Source organism: Pleurodeles waltl, chromosome 2_2 (assembly GCF_031143425.1).
Source record: "Pleurodeles waltl isolate 20211129_DDA chromosome 2_2, aPleWal1.hap1.20221129, whole genome shotgun sequence".
In the NCBI taxonomy this organism is placed as follows: Eukaryota; Metazoa; Chordata; class Amphibia; order Caudata; family Salamandridae; genus Pleurodeles; species Pleurodeles waltl.
The window spans coordinates 466,115,318-466,136,045 of NC_090439.1; the positions used below are offsets into that span (position 1 = coordinate 466,115,318).

Consider the following 20,728-nt stretch of genomic DNA (forward strand, 5'->3'; position numbering starts at 1 on the left):
TTGTTTGAGTATTACACTCGTTCAACTCATTTCATTTGGTCCTTGCGTTCTTCCAGGACGTGACGGGGTGTATCTGTGATGTTATTGGATGTGTGTGTGTGTATGTTGTTGTGGGTGGGTGGTAGGGGTGTTGCGTGTTGCGTGTGTTTGTCACTTTCTTTTTCCTCCCTCCCTCCCCTGTGTACTAGGTGCAGTACTCACCGTGGTTGTCACCTCCGTCTTTGATGTTCCTGGTAGATGAGGAGGTAAACCAACATGGGCAGGACCTGTAACTCGGGCTCCATGGCGTCCTGGTTCCTCGTTGGGTGTCGAGAGGTGAGTGGTTTCCCTTCCAAAGACTGTTTCCGCCGTGCTTTTGATGGCGTTGGTACCGCCCCGTAAAAGATGGCGGATTAGTGCCTTGTAATAGTTTGGGTGGTACATTATTACCGCCGTGCTGTTTGTTTCTACCGCCGTGGCGGTCGGAGTGTTAAAGTGGCTGTCTGCGGTGGCGGTTTCTACCATGGTCGTGATTTCACTTTTTTTACAGCCGGCCTGTTAGCGGTATTACCCCCGCTTTATTACCAACCCCCAGGGTTGTAATGATGGCCATTGTGTCCTATGCAAATAAAAGCTTGTCTCAGACTAAGGGCCTCATTTTGAGTTTGGCAGGTGGCTGAGCGTGATCGCCAAACTCTTTCGGATGGAAAACCACCACTCTGTTTTTCCGCCCTATGGCCTTAATATGAGTTTTCTGCTGAGCTAGTGGGTGGAAACAGCTTTTCCACCCGCTGACTCAGCGGAATACTCAACACAACATTGACGCCGGCTCGTAATCGGGCCAGCAGAAATGTTGAGGTGCGTGTGTACAGCAGCACCTGTCGCTCTTTTCATTGCCCAAATTTCGGGCAGTGAAAAGCATGACAGGGACAGGGCTGTCCATGGGGTTCCCTGCACTGCCCATGCCAAGTGCATGGGCAGAGCAGGGGGCCCTATGGGGCCCCCAGTCCCCATTTCTGCCAGCCTCCGGAAACGGGGGTCGTAATCCAGAGGGCAGCGCTGCTTCCAGCACTGCCCTGGCAGACTGAGACCAGCAGACCATTGGGCAGTGGCAAATTTGCGGTGCCGGCAGTCAGACCGTGGCCACTCCGCCCACAGTCATAATATGGCAGTCGGATGAGTCTGTGAATGTGCGTTCTCACAAACAGACAAAGAAATGTAGTAGTGGTGTGGGCTTGTGAACATTTCTATGTATTTCTACACTGAACCTTTCACGCTTGTGACAGATCATCAAGTATTACTGACTATATTTGGCACACCAAACGCCAAAATGCCTCATTGAATTGAAAGATGGGGGTCTACAATTGCAAGAGTATAACTACACTATTGTGCATCAGCCAGGGAAAGATGAAAATCCTGCAGACTACTTCTCAAGAGTGCCCATACTATATCATGGTACCGTGTCTAAGGCCCTCATTCCGAGTTTGTCTGGCTGCTCCGCGGTCAAAAGACTGCGGAGGCCATTCTGGCTTTCCCGCTGGGCCGGTGGGTGCCCGCCAAAGGAGCGCCCGCCGGCCCAGCGGGAAAGGCCCTGCAACAATGAAGCCGGCTCCGAATGGAGCCGGCGGAGTTGCAGGGGTGCGACGGGTGCAATCTTTCTGGGGCCCCACGACACCCGTTCCCGCCATCCTGGTTCTGGCGGTGAAAACCGCCAGAAACAAGCGGCGGGAAGGGGGTCGGAATCCCCATGGCGGCGCTGCAAGCAGCGCCGCCATGGAGGATTCTCCCAGCCGGGGGTAATCCGGCGATTACCCCCGGCTGGGTGACCGCGGCTTCACAGCTGCGGTCGGAATACATAAGGAAGCACCGCCAGCCTGTTGGCGGTGCTTCTGACCCCCTAAGTCTTACCAGTGACAGCGAGAATCAGAAATAGCAAAATGTCAAATATGAACTATCAGTAACACAAGAACAAATTATCCATGCAGGTTCATGAATTGTCATTTCTGACAGTCTACGACAGCAAGTGATTGAGGTGGCTCATGAAGGATATCGTAGACGCTGATGGGGAACATGACGGCCAGCTAACGCGCTGCCCGTGAACTCTCGTCGGACGAGAGACGCCAAACATCAAGTGATTCGAGACGCGAGGCGGATCTCTCCGGCCAGCGCTCGGGAGAGTTGCTGCGGTTCCGCGTTTCGCCGGAGGAGCCCCCGGCGTGGGGTTGAGGCTGGAGAGACTGGAGAGACACCAGGGGGGAACCCGGAAGAATTTCCCCTGCATGCCATTCAAAGTATCAGCGTTCCGCGCCGGGTCTGAGAGCCGGAGCTCCCGACCGGCGCTTGGGGGCCCTTAGAGTCGTTCGATAGGGAAATCCTCTGAGCATAGCGAGGAGCGGTAACAACGTCTGCCTCCCCAGGAGAAACGGGGTATTTACATTTTGGTTGGTGCCCGTTTTAAGCAGGCAGAGGCAGAGGCAGAATTTATCAACGTGTCTGCCTCCCCAGGAGAAACGGGGTATTTACTTTTTTGTTGGTGCCCGTCTTAAGCAGGTCAGAGGCAGAATTCATCATCGTGTTTTATCTAATACATGTCGCCTGTCACGCAGCTATACAAGTAGGTACATGTAGGTACAAGAATTTTCGTGGAAAAGCTGAGCACCGTGCTCTTGGTACTGCATTTTTACAAGCTGCATTCTGTCAGGAATTGTTACGTTTCGGCATACTTCGACACTTTACAAATACTTACAAAATTTGTTGCTAGACTGATCAAAGTGATCTAATGCACTGAATTGTATTGCGGGACAAATAGAGGCCGCTTACCTAACGTTTTAGTATTCGTGAGGTAGAGCATGGTTACGTACGAAGTGCTGAAGACCATAAATTACTGCTTTATTTGGATTATTTCAGATTTTGAAGCTCTTGCGACAGGATGTGTGGCATTATCATCTAGCTTGGTTTTCTTTGGGAGGGGCTTGTTAGAGGTTGGTTCCTTAAACCTTGTACTTTGTTTCCTAGCATTACCAGTGCCCTTCTCTTTGAGTACGTCACGGGCATAAGGATATTGGATAATAGTCTTTTTAACTTGGCTTCTCCCTGGTTGCAGCTTGGTGGGTCTGAAAATCTGCATGGTGGGCTGGTGATCTGAAAATTATTATTATTATTTTTTTTTTTGTGTTTTTTTTCTACTAGGCTACGTTATTACCGTAATTTACCCCTCTGTGTTGTTTTTTCCGGCCTAGGTCGGCAAAAAAAAAAGAAAAAAAAGAGAAAACGGCGAACAAGAAGGGGGGGTTGTTGGCTTCGGCGAGAGGTGGTGAGGTGGTGTCCTGGAAGCAGGCATCAAACTCCAGTATCTGGACAGAAGCAGTGAGGGGTGTGCGACGTGGGAGATCCTATACCTCTCGCTGTTCTCTTCGTGGGAGTTTACCGGAGACTCCAGGGTTTTTCACCAGAAGAAACTTAAATGGGAGTTGGGTAAGAGGGGATTGTGAGAGTGGTGGAGCCTCACGGTGTATGTCTCCAATTAAACGTCGCCCCAGGGGTGTTCGGGCAGAAGTTAAAGACTTGGTTGGTGCGAGGAAAAGTAAGCCCGGCCCCCTGGGTGTGAGTGTTAACCCCCGGACTCAGCTATCCGAGACTGTAGCAACAGGTGCAGCAGACTTCGAACCTAAGACTCATGGTGAGGGCTTTGTAAGGGGGATTGATCATACAATATCATTCGTGGAGCACCCCCTACCCCTCCTGGAGGAAAGTCAAATTGAGCCTCAGGGAAGGAGCGAATCTTTGATCACAAAGTATTTTTGGACTACAATTCTTCCACCACAAGTCATGGCAGACGCGCAACCGGTCCTAGGCGAGTTAGGGGCATTACATCTAGCTGAAGGCTGTTTATCTGTAGGTTCAGCCCAAAATCCATCAGACAAGGAACTAGATAGGCAGAGAGAGGGCTCCTCTAAGACATTAGCCTTGTTAGAAGCAGAGGGTAATCCCTCTAGTGGATCAATATCTCTCGACATGGATGTACAGGCTTTGTTAATCTCTCTTACTAAAGAGATTAGGGAAAAGTTTGAGATTTCAGAAACTAATCAAACTAGGATTCGGGAAGCCTGTGAAGCTTTGGAAAGTAAAATCAATTTGCTAACAGACCGGTTGGGTAAGCTGGAGGCTGTGGTGGAGGCCCATGAGGAGCACGTGTTAGCTCAATCTAAGGATATTTTACAATTGAAACGTGGAGAAAAGATGTTGCAGGATAAATTAGAGACATTGGAAAACAACATGAGGAGAAATAATATTAGGCTTTTGGGAGTCCCGGAGGGAGTGGAAGGGGAAGACATTAAGGGCTATGTGATAGCTTTGATTAAGGAGGTCTTCCCTAATATAGTAGGGATTAATCTGGAAGAGGATATTCAGAGAGTCCATCGTGATCCGTTCAAGAAAAATCCCGGAAGGAAAAACCCCAGGAGGATTTTGATAAACTTCAATACATACTCTATTAAGGAAAGAATCTTGTCTGAAGCCCTTAAAGTTGGGGTTTTCCCCAAGGGGGATTGGTCTTTTAGGATAAGATCAGATGTGTCTAAAGCAACGTTAGATAGGCAGTGGGAACTGGGAAACTTTATGCGGGAGCTTCGTGCTCTTGGGGCTACAGTCCAATTAAGGTTCCCGGCCGCTCTCCGTATCATGTGGAAGAATAAAATGTATAATATGAGAGACCCCGGGGAGGTCAGCACATTTATAGATCAGATTAAGGTGTCTCAATAAGATCTAGTGGAAAGTCCCGTCCGACGGGGAGTTCGAAGTGAGGATAACAGGATGGTTATCCTAGTAGAAATAGGAAGGGTTCCCCTGGGGGGGGGCAGGTTTGGTGGTGTGTTGGTGTTGGATGTGGGTGTGGGAGTGGGAGGCACTGGGTGTAGGGGTTTGGGTTAGGTGGGTTGAAAACGATAAATATAAGAAAGTCCTCATAACTTGCCTGAATAGGATGGGGGGTTCTGTGTTCATGATTTTTCTTTTCCTTCCCTTTAGGAATGTCTAAGTATGGCAATTTAAGGTTGAAATTCCTCTCTTGGAATGTGTACGGTTTAAGGGTGCTAGGTAGGAGGAGGAAGATCTTTGAATATTTACGATTGGCGGAGGAGGAGATCATTATATTGCAAGAAACCCATCTTCAACAAAGTGAGTGGGAGAGCTGACTTAAACGGTTGAACTGGGTTTCTTTCAGCGTAGGTTCTTCCCAAACTAGCACAATAAAAGGTGTGGCAGTCCTGATTAAAAAATCTACAAGGTTTAAGGTAAGAGCGGTGCAAGTCGACTCTAGGGGAAGATGGGTAGTGGTAGAACTGTGTGTATGTGGTTACTGGGTCACAGTGGCGGGTTACTACGGGCCAAATATTGATGATCCAACGCCATTTCAAGATCTATTTAATATTCTACATTTAGCTAGGTACCCAGTGGTATTAGGTGGGGATTTTAATATACTGTTAGATCCTGCTCATGATAAGTCAACCCCCCGGGGTATGGTTAATTCACCTAAAACGAGGGCATTGGTGAAACAAGCCATGCAGGATTTAGGTATGGTAGATGTATGACATTGGAGAGGGGGCGAAGGAGATAGATACACATTTTACAATAAAAAATATGGGCATAGATCTAGAATAGATTTTTTTCTAATACATAAAAGTTTATGCCCAGAGGTGAGAAGGATAGCCCACAACATAGCACACCTTTCAGATCATTCAGCAGTAATACTACACTTGGACATCAGGGTCATAAGTAAGGGTATTAGGAGTACAATTAATCGCGATTTATTCCTAGACGACTCAATAGTAGAAGTGTTAAAAAAAGATACAAGAGATTTTTTTTACTTGAATCAAGGAACAGCAAGTTTATGGTGTGTTTGGGATGCGTTTAAGGCCTATATAAGAGGGAGGTTAGTGAGCCTGGCAACATATAAGTATCGGGAAGAAAGGGAAAAGCTGGGAAATATGGAATCGTTACTAAAAACTCTTCAAGCCTCAATGCATAATGCATGATTAGAAGGGAAAAACGATCTATTAGAGGAGCTGATATGCCAAGAGGAAAAGGTTCGGATTAGCTTAGATGCTTTTTTGGAGAATCGCAGTAGGTTAAAGTGGGAAAGTAGTCGATATGCACACTATGAATATGGAGAAGGTTGTAGTAAACTGTTAGCGTGGAAGGTTAAGTCTGACCTTTCTCAAAGGCATATCTTATCAGTTAAATCTGATCTTACGAACCAGATCTGTATGGAGCAAGAAGAGATCGAGGGGGCATTTGTATCCTTTTTTCAGGAAATATATTCAGAAAGCTTGGTTAATTCGGAAGAGTCGGTAAGAGAATTCTTAGATAAAGCGTATCTCCCAGCTTTAGAGGAATCTGAAATGCTCTTATTGAATTGTAAGATAAATGAGGCTGAGCTTGTTGAAGGCATAAAGGCGTTGAAAAAAGGAAAGGCAGTTGGTCCAGATAATCTACCTAATGAATTATATAAGGTTTTGCGGGATGAATTTATTCCATTCTTATTAGAGTTATTTAATTCTATGTTGGTAGAAGGGGCCCACATACCTAATTCCTGGAGAGAGGCGATAATTTGTTTATTGTTAAAGCCAGGTAAGGACTCAACGTCTTGTTCATCCTATAGGCCCATCTCCTTGTTGAGTGCGGATTACAAACTTTATACAGGGATTTTAGCTAGGAGATTGGGGAGAGCCATTGGCAATCTGATTCACTTGGATCAAAAGGGTTTTATGAAGGGGAGGCAACTCCATGAGGTAACTCACGAGTTATTTGCTGCAATAGACCTGGCGGAACAAGAAAAGGCTCCATTGGCGATCTTGACTTTTGATGCGGCAAAGGCCTTTGATCGTGTTAATTGGTTTTTCTTAAGGGCCGTGCTGGAAAAAGCGGGCTTGGGAATCCCTTTTGTTAGGGCGGTAGGGGAATTGTATAGATGCCCCTCAGCGAGAGTCCTGGTCAATGGCCAATTATCACAGGAATTTAGGATCTGGTGGGGTACGCGACAGGGGTGTCCTCTATCTCCCTTGCTTTTCAATTTATACATTGAACCCTTGGCTACTTTCCTTCGGTCTTGTAAGGATATTACTCCATTTTGAATTGGGGGTTGGGAAAAAAAAGTAGCGTTATATGCAGACGATCTGATGATATATACGAGTGATGTCAGGTCTACTTTACCTAGGGTCAACACCTTGATGGAACAATTTGGTAGATTTTCCGGTTACAGTATAAACACAGAAAAGACGGAAATAATGTGTTGGAACTTGACTTATGCTTCTCCTTTAGTTAAACAGGAGATTAGATACTTGGGTATTCGATTAACAACTGATCTTAATGAGGTAGCTAAATTGAATTTCGACATAACATATAGGGAAACCAAAAAACTGCTAAAGGCGTGGGCCGCTCTTCCTCTTACGATAATTGGAAGATCTAACATTTTGAAGATGTGTATTCTCCCAAAATTTACCTTTATGTTTAACACTATTCCACTAGAGTTTAAGAAGAGCTGGTTTAAAAAACTACAGGGGGATTTATCCTCATTTGTATGGGCTTCTAAGGGAGTAAGGATTTCGTGGAAAAAGATGAGTAGAAAAAAAAGAGTGGGGGGGTATTGCGTGTCCGGACTTGTTTAGGTATTATTTGGCCTTTCAACTAAAAAACATTAGAATTTTATTGAATAAGAAGTCAGAGTATGATTTAGTCTGGAGAGCTTTAACGGCACATCTTGAGAAAGGAGCAGATCATTTCTTATATAAATTTAACACCCTAAGTACTTTAAGAAGGTACGTTTGAAGCTCCCCAGACATGCATGTAATGTTTGGATGTATTTTCGGAGGGCGTTAGAGATACCTTATTTCTGTAGTTCTGCTCCCATCTGGGATTCACCTGGTACCCCTGAATGCTTTATCGACAAATTATCAATTCCCTTGAGAGTGAGTGGGATGGTAAGATGGGGTCAGATAATAGAAGGATCTGAATTGTTAAGTTGGTCTGCATTCCAGGAAGGTACTGGAGGGACAGTTTCCAGATTTAAGTATTTTCAGATATCTAGTTGGGTAAAATCTCGACGAACAGGAGAAATAGGGAGGAGCGTATGGGAAGGGAAATTAAACCAGAAATTCATTAATAAAGAGGTTGCATTGTGGTACCATGCTTTATGGAAACAGCAGAGGATGGTGCATCCCTTCCCTTGTCGAAGTGGGGGGCGATTTTTCCAACCCTAGATGTTATAGCATTGTGGCAAAAGTCCTGTTCAGAACTGTGGTTTACTACTAATCCAGCAGGGTTGAAGAAAAATCACCTGTTCATACTCCATAGGGTTTATTGGACACTGGCTAGGTTAACAGCTATTGGGAAAATTCAGAAAAACTGTCCAAGATATGGGGAAGACAAGGCAGATGATATTCACATGTTTTGGCAGTGTTCTAGGTTGTTGAATTATTGGGAGGATATAGGAAACATCTTAAAGGTAATCTTTAACGTTAACTTAGAATTAAATCTCTCTATGGTGGTGTTTGGGGTTTGTGAACAGGGTATAAAGTACCAGAGATTGTCAGTACACCAGGAACATTTGTTGTTTATATTAATCCTTTTAGCTAGACGAGAAATATGTCGTAAATGGATTGAACCTCTTCCTCCCCGTGCTCTGGACTGGCAAACATCTGTAAATCGAATGTGTATAATGGAACAACGAGGTCCCCTTTCTAGAAAAGAAAATTTTTGGATGTACTGGGAAAATGTTTATCAATAGTGTATCATTTTGTATTGTATAGGTCTTTTTTTTGTTTGGTCTCATCCTCCTGAAATCTTGAAATCTTAAGTCCAATGATTAGAACTCCCCTTACCCTTTTGGGTGCTGCTTTGGTTATGATCAGGTCTAAGAAAGTAATAATACTTGGTCGATGGCATACGATTGGGAAAAGAACAACAAGTAGAACAGGTGGGACGGCTCAACTGAGGTATGGATCGTATACCTGGAGGCATGTTGTTGTTTCCCATTCCCTGTGCTTTTCCCTTTTAACCAAAGCGTGGGTGACGAAATGAGGAAAAAAAAAAAGAGAAAAAAAAATGAAGGATATCGTAGAATAATTTGCCACTAAACTAGCTCTTCGTGATCGAGTCTGGTTTCCTCATCTTGGTGAACGAGTTGATAAAGAATTAAAAACCTATCATCCATGTATCTGCCTTCCACCAAAACCTACTCCACACCCTGTGAACATATGAGAGATGCCCAAGCATGCCTGGGAAATAATTGCTGTTGACTTTTTGATGTCCACTTGACAATGATCATCACTAAGTAGTGATTGTGGATTAATACTCTTGCTTTTCATTAGCTGAAGATCTCTGGTCTATCACTCAGGACAGAGTCATTTAGAGATTAGGTGGTATCTTTGTGTCATGGGGCATTCCTGCAATTCTAAAGACTGACACTGGCCCACCTCTTAATAGCAGAGAATTCAGAGACTTCCTCAATCTGCTTAATGTGAAGCATCAGAAGAGCACGCCTCTTTGGCCACAGGATAAAAGCCTCCTTGAACCTTTCATGAGTATGTTAAAGAAAGCTATTCAGCATGTGTCGGAGAAGCTCAACCTCAAGACTGTCGTGAATTCTACTCTATGAGCTTACCATTTGACTACTCACCCCACCACAAGTAAAAGCCCTGCAATATTGATGATTGGGACAGCCATAACAACCAATTTACCTCAGTGGACCAATTTCATATCCAAAACTGATACAGAAACATGGACAACAGACTTGAGTCTTAAGTAGAAACCGATGGCCTATGCTGATAAAAGGTGAAATGCGAGGAACATTGTTTTCAAACAAGGAAACTGAGTGCCTGTTCATTAGCCACAACAACATAAATCTGATGCTCCTTTTGATGCTGAGCAATTTTATGTTGTAACCAGCAAAGTGCACATGGTGAAAGCCCAACATCCCAGAAAATCTATCATGTGAGATTTCTTGCACTTCAAACAGGTGGCTTGACGCTGATCCGACATTAATGTCAATGTAGAGACTGGATCAGAGAGAACCTTTGGAGAATCCCAGACTGTCATTACTCCTACATCACCAAAGCAGATCATAGACCCTTGATTATTGATTCCCAGTTTCCAAAGACACATTCTGGATGAGACATAAAGGCACCAAGAAGACTCATTGAAGAATTATAATGTATAGATATGCACAAAGATTGAAATTTTTTATTTAGCAGAGGGCGAGATGTTGTGTCTTGAGAGTATGTATGATGGAACCTTCTGGATCCTGAAGGACTTCATAGCATGATGACATAGGTGTTAGAACGTGGTAAAATGAATGGATTTAGAATGTTGAGTTCGCTGCTACACGTTGAAGAATAAGAACATGTCATGTAATATATAACTCCATGTGTGGCATATTCGTTGGCAGGTACCCATGCTATGGAGGACACTACAGTGATGGGCATGTCTTAGCCCTGCATTAGGGTACTGCAGGCTCAAAAATAGACTTAAAACCTAGATAACTAGCACTAGACTGGCAAAGACACTAAAACCAAGACTCATACATACAGAGCAGATATGCTATCAACACTGAATAGGCTTCTTAGTGCAGAAATATTAACATAATGCAACAATTCTCAAACCCAAACTATGTCAGAACTTCTGCCACATTGTGTCAGTGCACACCTGGGCCTAACTTTTGAGAACTGCAATGATTCCCTGCACCACTCAAAATCAAAATCAAGAAGTTTGCACTTCAGCCTGTTTCTCTTGAAAAGCATGATACCATCCAAGGAAGCTATTGACAGAGCGTTACTATCCAAAATATTTACTAAAACAACTTCTCACAGACCATTATCTCTTTTCACAGAATGTGACTGAAGATTTCAGCCAGGTTTTGGAACCAATTTTCTCTTCGTCCAGTCTCAGCAGGAAGGCGGACTCTACCATGGACTCTACCATAGCAACAGCCATCCTAAAAACCATTGAAAGCACTATTTTTGCTTCCCTTTCCACAGTGGGTGAAAATGGAAGCAAGCGAATTGAAACTAAACAACTTGGTAGGTACAAATTCCTCATCCCACTTTGGTTGCATTTTATGCTGGAATTGTTCTCCTAACTTTGCTTTGCCTCTTCTGATTGATTCATTTTCTGAATTTGGCCTGTGAGAGATCAGTGGCTTTTTTATATCACTCCTCAATATCTGGAAGTATGATCATTTTGTGTTCTCTTTCTTTCAACATTCAACACTGGTTGTAAGGAAGTACTAGTACTGTACAGCCACCATGGTGCCCTTAATACTTATCCTATGTGCTGTGTACATTTGTTTTAATAGAGAACAGAACAGCCCCTCCCAGACTACTATATCACAAAGCAAAGCTTTTCTAAGGGATACATTTGCACACAAACATTATTGACCTAATTAATACTTTAATCATTAACAGGAATTGCACCATTAGCAATGCTTAATTTGAGCCAGTGGTTGCTGGTGGGGGGCATCAGCACTTATGTTTTGGGGCCAGGTCTTATTTTTTGTATCAGGCATTTACTGCAGGCAAAAGGCACATATGGGAAAGACAGAAGAAGAGAAAGATGGAAAAGCTTCACAAAGGGAGAAAGCAGAACACTGCAAGATTGAGCTGATTGAACTGAAGGGATAGGGAGTGACTCTAAATGGATTAAAGAGGCCCAATCAATCAATCAAAAAATTTTATAGAGTGCGCTACTCACCCGCGAGGGTCTCAAGGTGCTTGTGGGGGGGGGGGTGAAGTGGGGTTACTGTTCGAACAGCCATGTCTTGAGGTTTTTTCTGAAGAGTAGGAGGTCCTTGGTTTTGCGGAGGTTGGTGGGGAGGGAGTTCCAGGTTGAGGGGGCGAGGTAGGAGAAGGCCCTGCCTCCTGTGGTGGTTTGTTTGATGCAGGACTGTAGCTAGTGCGAGGTCTGCTGATCTGAGGTTGCAGGTGGGAGTGTGGAAGTTCACTCTTTTGTTGAGGTAGGTCGGGCCGGTGTTGTGGAGGGATTTGTGTGCGTGGATGAGGATCTTGAAAGTGATTCTCTTGTCTATGGGGAGCCAGTGAAGGGATTTGAGGTGTGGTGAGATTCGTTCGTGGTGGGGGAGGCCAAGGAGGAGGCGTGCAACTGTGTTCTGGATTCTCTGGAGTTTGCGTTTGAGTTTGAGTGTGGTAGAGGGTATCTCCGGCGTAGAGGGTGTTACCGTAGTCTAGTCTGCTGCTGATGAGTGCATGGGTGGCTGTCTTCCTTGCCTCTGGGTGAATCCATTTGAAGGATTTTTTTAGAGTGCGGATTGTGTGGAAGCAGGAGGACGTTAGTAAATTGATTTGCTGTGTCATGGAGAGGGAGGGGTCCAGGATGATGCCGAAGTTGCGTGCCTGGTTTGCAGGGATGGGAGCGGGGCCTGGGGCGGTGGGCCACAAGGAGTCATCCCATATGGTTTTGTTGGGGCCGAAGATGATGATCCCGGTTTTGTTGGAGTTAAGGTTGAGGTGGTCAGTTGTCATCCAGTTGGCGGTGTCGGGGAGAGCGGCGTGTAGGTTGGTTTTGGCGGTGGTGGGGCTGCGGGTGAGGGAGAGGATGAGTTGGGTGTCATCTGCGTAGGAGAGGTTAGTGGTTCCGTGTGGTCGGTGGATGTTGGCTAGGGGGATCATGTAAATGTTGAAGAGGGTGGGGCTGAGGGAGGACCCTTGGAGGACTCCGCAGATGATCTTGGTAGCGGTGGAGTGGAAAGGTGGAAGGCAGACTCTCTGGGTCCGGTCGGTGAGGAAGGAGGTGAGCCAGTCTAAGGCTTTGTGGTGAATTCCTATGTTGTGGAGGCGTTTGCGGAGTGTGTGGTGGCAGACAGTTTCAAAGGCTGCAAAGAGGTCTGGGAGGATGAGTGCGACGGTCTCGCCTTTGTCGACTTTGGTCCTGATGTCGTCAGTGCATGCGATGAGGGCGGTTTCCGTGCTGTGGTTCTTGCAGAACCCGGATTGTGAGGGGTCAAGAGTGTTGTTTTCTTCGAGGAAGTGGGATAGGCGGGACTAGTTTCTCGGCAACCTTGGCGGGGAAAGGGAGACGGGGCGGTAGTTGGAGAGGATCTCCGGGTTGGCTTTGTTTTTTTTTAGGAACGCAGTGACTTCCGTGTGCTTCCAGGGGTCTGAGTAGGTGGCGGAGTCAAAAGAGGAGTTGATTATGTCGTGGAGTATGGGGGCGATGGTTGGTCTGGCTTTGTTGTAGAAGTGATGTGGACAGGGGTCGGAGGGGGATCTGGAGTGGATGGAGTTCATGGTTTTTTCGGTTTCTTTGTGTGTGGTGGGGGCCCAGGTGGTGAGTGTAGTGGGGGTCATGAGTGGGGGTTGAGTTGGGTGAGTGAGGGGTGTGTGTGGTGGGTGTGTGTGATATGAAGCTGTTGTGGATGTCCAAGATTTTGTGGTGGAAGTGGTTGGAGAGGGCGTCACATAGGGGCTGTGTGTGTGTGGGGTCTATGTTGCTGGCTTTGGGTTTGGCTATCTCTTCAATGATGGTGAAGAGTTCTTTGCCGTTTAGGGAGTTGTTGTCAAGGCGTGTCTTGTAGTGATCTCTTTTGGCGGTGCGTATGAGTTGGTGATAGGTGCGAATGGTGGCTTTGAGGGTGGAGAGGTTGGTTGTAGAGGGTTCTTGTCTCCATATTTTCTCCGCTTGGTGGCATTTGCGCTTGGAGTCTTGGAGTTCGGGGGTGAACCATGAGGCGTTCTTGATCTTGCAGTTGGCAATGTGTTTTCTGAGGGGGGCTAGTGTGTCTGTGCAGGTAGTGATCCATTTAGAGAGGTTGTGTGCTCCTGTGTTGGGGTCGTTGGTGTGGGGGGGAGGTTTTGAGCCAGTTGGGAGTTCAGGCGTTCTGTAGGGATCTTGTCCCACATGCGGTAGGGTGTGGTGTGTTGATGGTGGTGTGTGGGGGGTTTGGTGAAGGAGAAGTGGACGCTGTGGTGGTCAGTCCAGAGGAGTTTGGTGGTGTGGGTGTAGGCTATGTGTTGGCTTGAGGTGAAAATTGCGTCGAGCGCGTGTCCTGCTGAGTGGGTGGGTGCGGTGACCAGTTGTTTGAGTCCGAGGTTGGTGAGGTTGTCTATGAGGGAGGTAGAGTTGTGGTCTTGAAGGTTCTCCAAGTGAAAGTTGAAATCACCGAGGAGGATGTAGTCTGTGGAGGTGAGGGAGTGCGAGCTGATGGTGTCGGCCATGGTGTCGCAGAAGGCGGGGCGTGGTCCTGGTGGTCTGTATATTAGTGTACCTCTGAGGGTGGAGTTGTTGTTAATGTGGATTAGGAAGTGCATGTGTTCTGTGTTGTTGATATTGTCTTGGGAGCTGGTGGTGACTTTGATGGTGTCCCTGTGTAGGATGGCGATGCCACCACCTGGTCTGTTGAGGCGGTCTTTGCGTTGGAATTTGTATCCCTTGGGGGTGGCGATGGCTATGTTGGGTTCCGAGTAGGGGTTAGTCCAGGTTTCCGTGAGGAAGGGGATGTCAGGTGAGTGTGATGTGATGAGGTCCCAGAGTTCTATGGCATGTTTGTGAAGGGAGCGGGTGTTGAGGAGCAGGCAGTTGAGGTGGTTGTGGTGGAGGGTGTTGGTGTTGGTGTGGTGCATGAGGGTGTTGTTGCGGGGTGTGTTCTGGTTGTGGGGTGGTGTGCTGTGGGGTTGGTTGGTGGGGGTGGGAGCAGAGCAGGTGTGTATTGCATTGGCGGTGTTGTGTTTGTTGTTGGGGGGTCGCTATGGTTGGTGTGTGGTGTGAGGGACAAGAAGCAGGAGAAATGACAGGTGTGGCAGGTGAAGGGGCCATGAGTGTGTGAGGGGCTGGAAAGGGTGCAGGTGGGGCAGGAGCCTGGATTGAGTGAGTGGAGGGTGAGTAGGTTTGTCTGAGTGGGCCAGGGGGAATGGTGCTGAGCATGGTCTTGGCGCGGATGGGCGCAGACGGGCATGCCTTTGGTGCGCCTTCGGCTGCCATAAATGGGGGGGAGGGAGGGAGTGGCAGCTGGGAGGAGGGAGGGCTGGGTGAATGGGAAGGCTGGTGGGGCGGGGCCACAGGGGATGGCAGCGGCGGGAAAACCAAAAGGAGAAAACGGATGGTGAGGAGGTGGGGGAGGCGGGAGGGGCTGCGGTGACGCAGCGGCAGGGGAATTGCCTAAAGGAGAGAACGGTGAGGGAAGGCGGGAGGGTCCGCCGGGATGCAGCATCTGGGGAATTGCCTAAACGAGAGAACGGACGGTGAGGAGGTGGGGGGAGGTGGGAGGAGCCGCAGGGGATGCAGCGGCAGGGGAATTGCCTAAAGGAGAGAACGGATGGTGTGGAGGTGGGTGGAGGCGGGAGGGGCCGCGGGGACGCAGCGGCAGGGGAATTGCCTAAAGGAGTGAACAGACAGTGAGGAGGTGGGGGAGGCGGGAGGGGCCGTGGGGACGCAGCGGCAGGGGAATTGCCTAAAGGAGAGAACGGCCGGTGAGGAGGCGGGAGGGGCCGTGGGGACGCAGCGGCAGGGGAATTGCCTAAAGGAGTGAACGGACGGTGAGGAGGTGGCACGGGGTGGCGGAGCGAGGAGTGACCTGCCTGCTGGAAGCAGGGTCAAGCAGGGTCAAGCAGGCCCAAAATCGCTTTGGTATTGAGCTCAGTATGTATTCTGTATACCTGTAGCATTTATCTGACCACCATATGGTAAAGTTAATCCAAATTTGGATTAACTGGCCAAAAAATGTGAATCGGTATCTGTGATTTCATAGCACTTTATCCATACTTTATGTTAGACCAGGCGTCCTTGGTTTGGTTTCCCCTATCCTTTTGCCACTGCTTCCTGTATTTTTGACTGTATGCTGGATTTAAGTTTCGATGGTTTTGGTACTCTGGGCACTTTTACCACTGCTGGCCAAGTCCTAAGGTGCAAGTGCTCTCTGTGTAAATTGTATTGGTGAATGGTTTTTCCATGATTGACATATTTGGTAAGTCCCTAATAAAGTGCACTAAGGGTGTCCAGGGCCTGTAAATCAAATGTTACTAGTGGGCCTGCAGCACTGATTGTGCCACCCACAGGAGTATCCCTGTAAACATGGCTAATACCTGCCATTGCAGTGTCTGTGTGTGCAGTTTTATACTGCCAATTCGACCTGGCAAGTGTACCCATTTGACAGGCCCAAACCTTCCTTTCATGTACATGTATGTCACCCCTAAGGTAGGCCCTAGGTAGCCCCACGGGCAGGGTGCAGTGTATTTCAAAGGTACAACAAGTACTTATGTGTCTTACATGTCCTGACAGTGAAATACTGCCAAATTCGTTTTTCACTATTGCAAGGCCTATCTCTCCCTTAGGTTAATATGGGGAGTAGAGTAGATAGAGATTTGGAGTTTGGGGTCTCTGAACTCACAATTCAAAATACATATTTTGGTAAAGTTGTTTTTTAGATTTTGGAAAAGTTGTTTTGTAGATTGTAAGGTTGAAAATGCCACTTTTAGAAAGTTGGCATTTTCTTGCTTTACCACTCTGTGCCTCTGCCTTCCTGTGGAATCCACGTCTGGGTCAGAATGACTGCTGGGCTGTTTGTGAATTCCCTCTAGACAGTGACACAAAGGGAGCTAGGAAGAGTCCTCCATATCTTGATGAGTCCCCTGGGCTAGAGTGGGGAGGGAGGAGCTCACACCTGCCTTAAAAAAGTAGTGTCTCTCTCCTATATGTTTCTACGTACAGTCGTCCATCAACAAATACCACAAACAATCTAAACTAGACACATTTTATTATAAATCCAAAAGAATTATTATGCATACAAAATTATATAATTCAAAATACTATTCCAACTTACATAAAGACATGAAGACAAACACTGAATACTTAACAAGACACATCGCTCAGACCACACTGATATCAAGACAACAAATAGAGACAACTTTCAACTAAAACAAATTCAAAAATACAATACAAAATAACAAATATAACTCCTTATTATTTCATCTAAAGTGATATCAATTAATCTTTAAACAATTCATCCAATATATACAAAGATTTCAATGCATCTAATTCTTTCAACCAGCCTTGATCATCCAATAAAGTCCTAGGGCCGGCCGCAACAAAAAGAGCCAAATTAAGTATGCCTCTGCACGTGTTGATAGATCTTCCTTAATGTCCAATATTTAGAATTCTTTAGCCAGCCTGGGCGTGAGAGACCCTCCTTAATGTACCATACTCCGAATCCTTTGGCCAGCCACAGCGAGAAATGCCAACGCACGTTTCGGTGGATACCGAAATGAATAGGTCCTTTATACCACCTTCATCAGGGCCATAACTCTGTCACCAAACTGAGAAAATACTTTCACCAGAATAAATACACTAATATTCACTGTCTATTAATTTGTCAGACATGTCTTTATACTATTTTAACGGGGGCTAACAACACCAAATGAATATCCGCTGTGATGTAGTGCGAAAATTTTAATGTGACAATATGTCTAAAAAAACACCAATAATAAACAAGAAGAGAAACAAATAATGAAACCCTTAACTGTGCCGTGAAAAATGGGATAAACCCAATAGACCCTGAAAAAGGAATAAATACAAACGAAAATTAGGAACAAGTGATACCAAACACAAAAATAGCCCCAAGTGTTGTATAAACACAACCGTTCGACACCATCTTAATTTCAATGCGTGACATATGCTTCAATATATTGAAAGACCGCAGTCGTAGACTTCCAGGATGTCTATAAAAGGGAAAGTAAACAACAGAAATACACAAATATTCGATAAAGGCAAATCATCTCATCGCGCAACGCGCTATATTTAAACCAATATCTGTTGACTATAGACAACCGTTACCTAGAAACAACCTCCCTCAGACATAATAAACGCTGGGGAAGTACCGCGTTCTAAACTTCCTACATCGTTATTTTTATGGAGAAGCCTTTGGCCCCAGTTGACATTTCATACGGTTAATCACTTCATTGCGAAGCTTACCTCGTCTTTTAGGGCTCAGTTTTTCTTGATTAAATCCACTAGCACACTGGCATCCGTTAGACACTCCTCCGGTAACGCTAATCCATAGTTTCTCATCCGTTCTGCTAAATACTCACCTGATGTTAACGCGCCTTCAGACGCTCATGGTAGAGCATCAAAAACGGACTACAAGGAGTAGACGCCTATGTGTGTTTTGTGGCTGCCATCTTAGAATGAGAAAATAATACACAAGGAACTACTTCAAAGCAATTTAAACCAAGCCAACGAGATACATACTCTGCACTTCGTCATTTCATAGATCTAACAGTACACCATGTCATAGATCAACCCAGAGTTTAAAAATTAAACACGGGCAGTTTAGCACTATAAGGCACTTGATGGGGACAGATCACTAAAGAGTCATCCTGCCATGGCCCCAAACCTTCTGTATAACTACCACATAGCATTTTGAAATGGGATTTCCTCATTTAGCCCTTTTTGGAATGTATCCAATAGAAAAATCCAAAAATATTCACATTTTTTCCTTTTTCTGTCTGGGTCATCACCTTCTCTAGTAACAATCTTTTCCAGAATAGTCCATCTAATGTCTACCTCACTATGCTTGTGTTCTAGCCAGTGAGAGACAAGAGGGGCATTTAGTTTTTTTGTCCTACATGCCGAACAATGTCCGTAATATCTGTATCTGAATTCTCTTGCTGTTTCCCCCACATAGCCTAGGTTACATGGGCAAATGATCAGATAAACAATGTTCTTGGTTCTACAATTAGTCATATTTCTTAGTTGGACATTTTTATTGTTACAAGTTATTGTATCTGAGACTACGGCACCCTTACATGCGCCGCATGAACCACATTGGTGATTACCCAGTATCGGCTCGTGGCCACAGATAGATTTTTGCACCCATTCATTAGAAGTCTTCATGTTCGATTTGACCAACACGTTTCTCAGATTATTGTTTTTCTTGAACGCAAACAATGGTTTTTCCAGTGGTTCAACCTCTGATCTAGAATTAAGAATGTGCCACTGTGAATTTATTATTTTGCAAATCTTGTCATTCATATTTGAATGCCGAATTGAGCAGACTAATCTGTTGCTAGAGTCTCTTTCATGTGTCTGGAACATTACATTTCGATCATAATATTTAGCTCTCTTTAAAGAGTCTTTGACCAATTTAGGGGGATATCCTCGTGACATGAACTTCTTAGCTAAACTCTCTGAATGTCGCATAAACTCACTCACCTGAGTGCAATTCCTTCGCACACTCGCAAAAATTGACTAAAGGGGATATTATGCCTTTGACTGCTGGGATGATAACTATCATAGTGCAGCAAGGTGTTTCTAGCTGTAGGTTTTACATACAGGGATAGCGAAAGAGTTCTCTCATTGTGTATCATACAAATATCTAAAAAATTCTATGTGATGTTGATCATATTTCATAGTAAATTTCACATTAGTGTTGCATAGATTCAGTCACATTAGAAACTCCTGTAGTTGTTCTTCATATCCCTTCCAGATAAAAAACATGTCATCTATATATCTTGCCCACCTGGTAACATTTTCGTAAAATGCTGCAACCTCATTCTAGATGTATTTTGCTTCAAACTGACCAACATATAGATTTACAACACTTGGAGCGCATGCTGCTCCCATGCTGACTCCTTTTACCTGATGGTATATATCTGAATTAAACTCAAAGAAATTATTGTATAGGACTGTCTCCAAGCAGTCACCAATGAACTGTTTCAAAGGATCAGATTGCATCTGTTGTAAAATTTGTTTCACAACCTCCAATGCTTGTGCCTGGGGAATGTTTGTATACAACGCCTCTATATCCATGGTAACTATGTATTCAGTATTTGGATCAAATTTAATATCTACTTTTGAGATCATATGTCCTGTGTCTCTCACGTATGATGGTAGCTCCGCCACCAAGGGTTTCAAAAAGCTGTCTACGTATTTGGGCAACGGCTCAATTGCTGAGCCAATCATGGACACAATTGGTAGAAGTGGGGGATCAACCAAATCCTTATGCATTTTAGGTAAACCATATATTACTGGAAGTTGCTTGTTTTTAAGAGTGAGAAATTCAAATTCTTTTTCACAGATCACCTCATGTTGTAGTGCTATCTGACTCCTTTCTCTTATCTTGTCCTTAATTCTCTTTTCCGGATTTAATGATATTTTTTTATAGAATTCCTCACATTGTAACATCCTGTACATATCGGTAGCATATTGATGGAAGTCAAGCACAACAATTCCTCCTCCTTTATCACAAGGCTTGATCACAATTTGTTTATTATTTTGTAAAGTCTTCAGAGCAATTTTCTCATCTTTCTGTAAGTTCGGACGTGGTTTAGGTATAAATCTACATGCGTTAGTTAATTTTTAAGGACCACTCTCTCAAACGTAAGGACTTCAGGTTCTAACATTTCTGTCCCCGGAGCAAAATGCGAGGCTAATCAAAGTCCCGATCTATTACTCTGTTCAGAAGGAGAGGGTTCCGTTCCAAAAAATCTTTTGAGTCTTATCCTTCTAAAAAAAGCATGCATATCCTTAAACATTTCAAATTTGTTTACATGAACACATGGCACAAAGTATAGCCCCTTTGAGAGTACTTTTTCCAAGGAGCAATCAAGAGACACTTTACTGAGATTAAAAATGGGTATATCCACTAATCCCTCCAATATTGATTTCTTCTTGTTTGCAAAAACTGGGCTGGTTGTTCCAACCCTGCAAACCTGCTGTTCCGGTTGTAGCGGGATCTGGATCTCTGGTTGCT

At 45.1% G+C, this 20,728-nt stretch overlaps 1 protein-coding gene across 1 annotated transcript in view; it reads left to right on the forward strand.

Annotated features, from left to right (window-relative positions):
- The window catches only part of LOC138276386 (adhesion G protein-coupled receptor E1-like), a 718,998-nt gene that overhangs the window by 615,287 nt on the left and 82,983 nt on the right, over positions 1 to 20,728 (forward strand). The window contains exon 10 of the mRNA XM_069219188.1: positions 10,862 to 11,051. Within this exon, the coding sequence (XP_069075289.1) occupies positions 10,862 to 11,051 (190 nt within the window). The remainder of the gene's footprint in view (positions 1 to 10,861; positions 11,052 to 20,728) is intronic.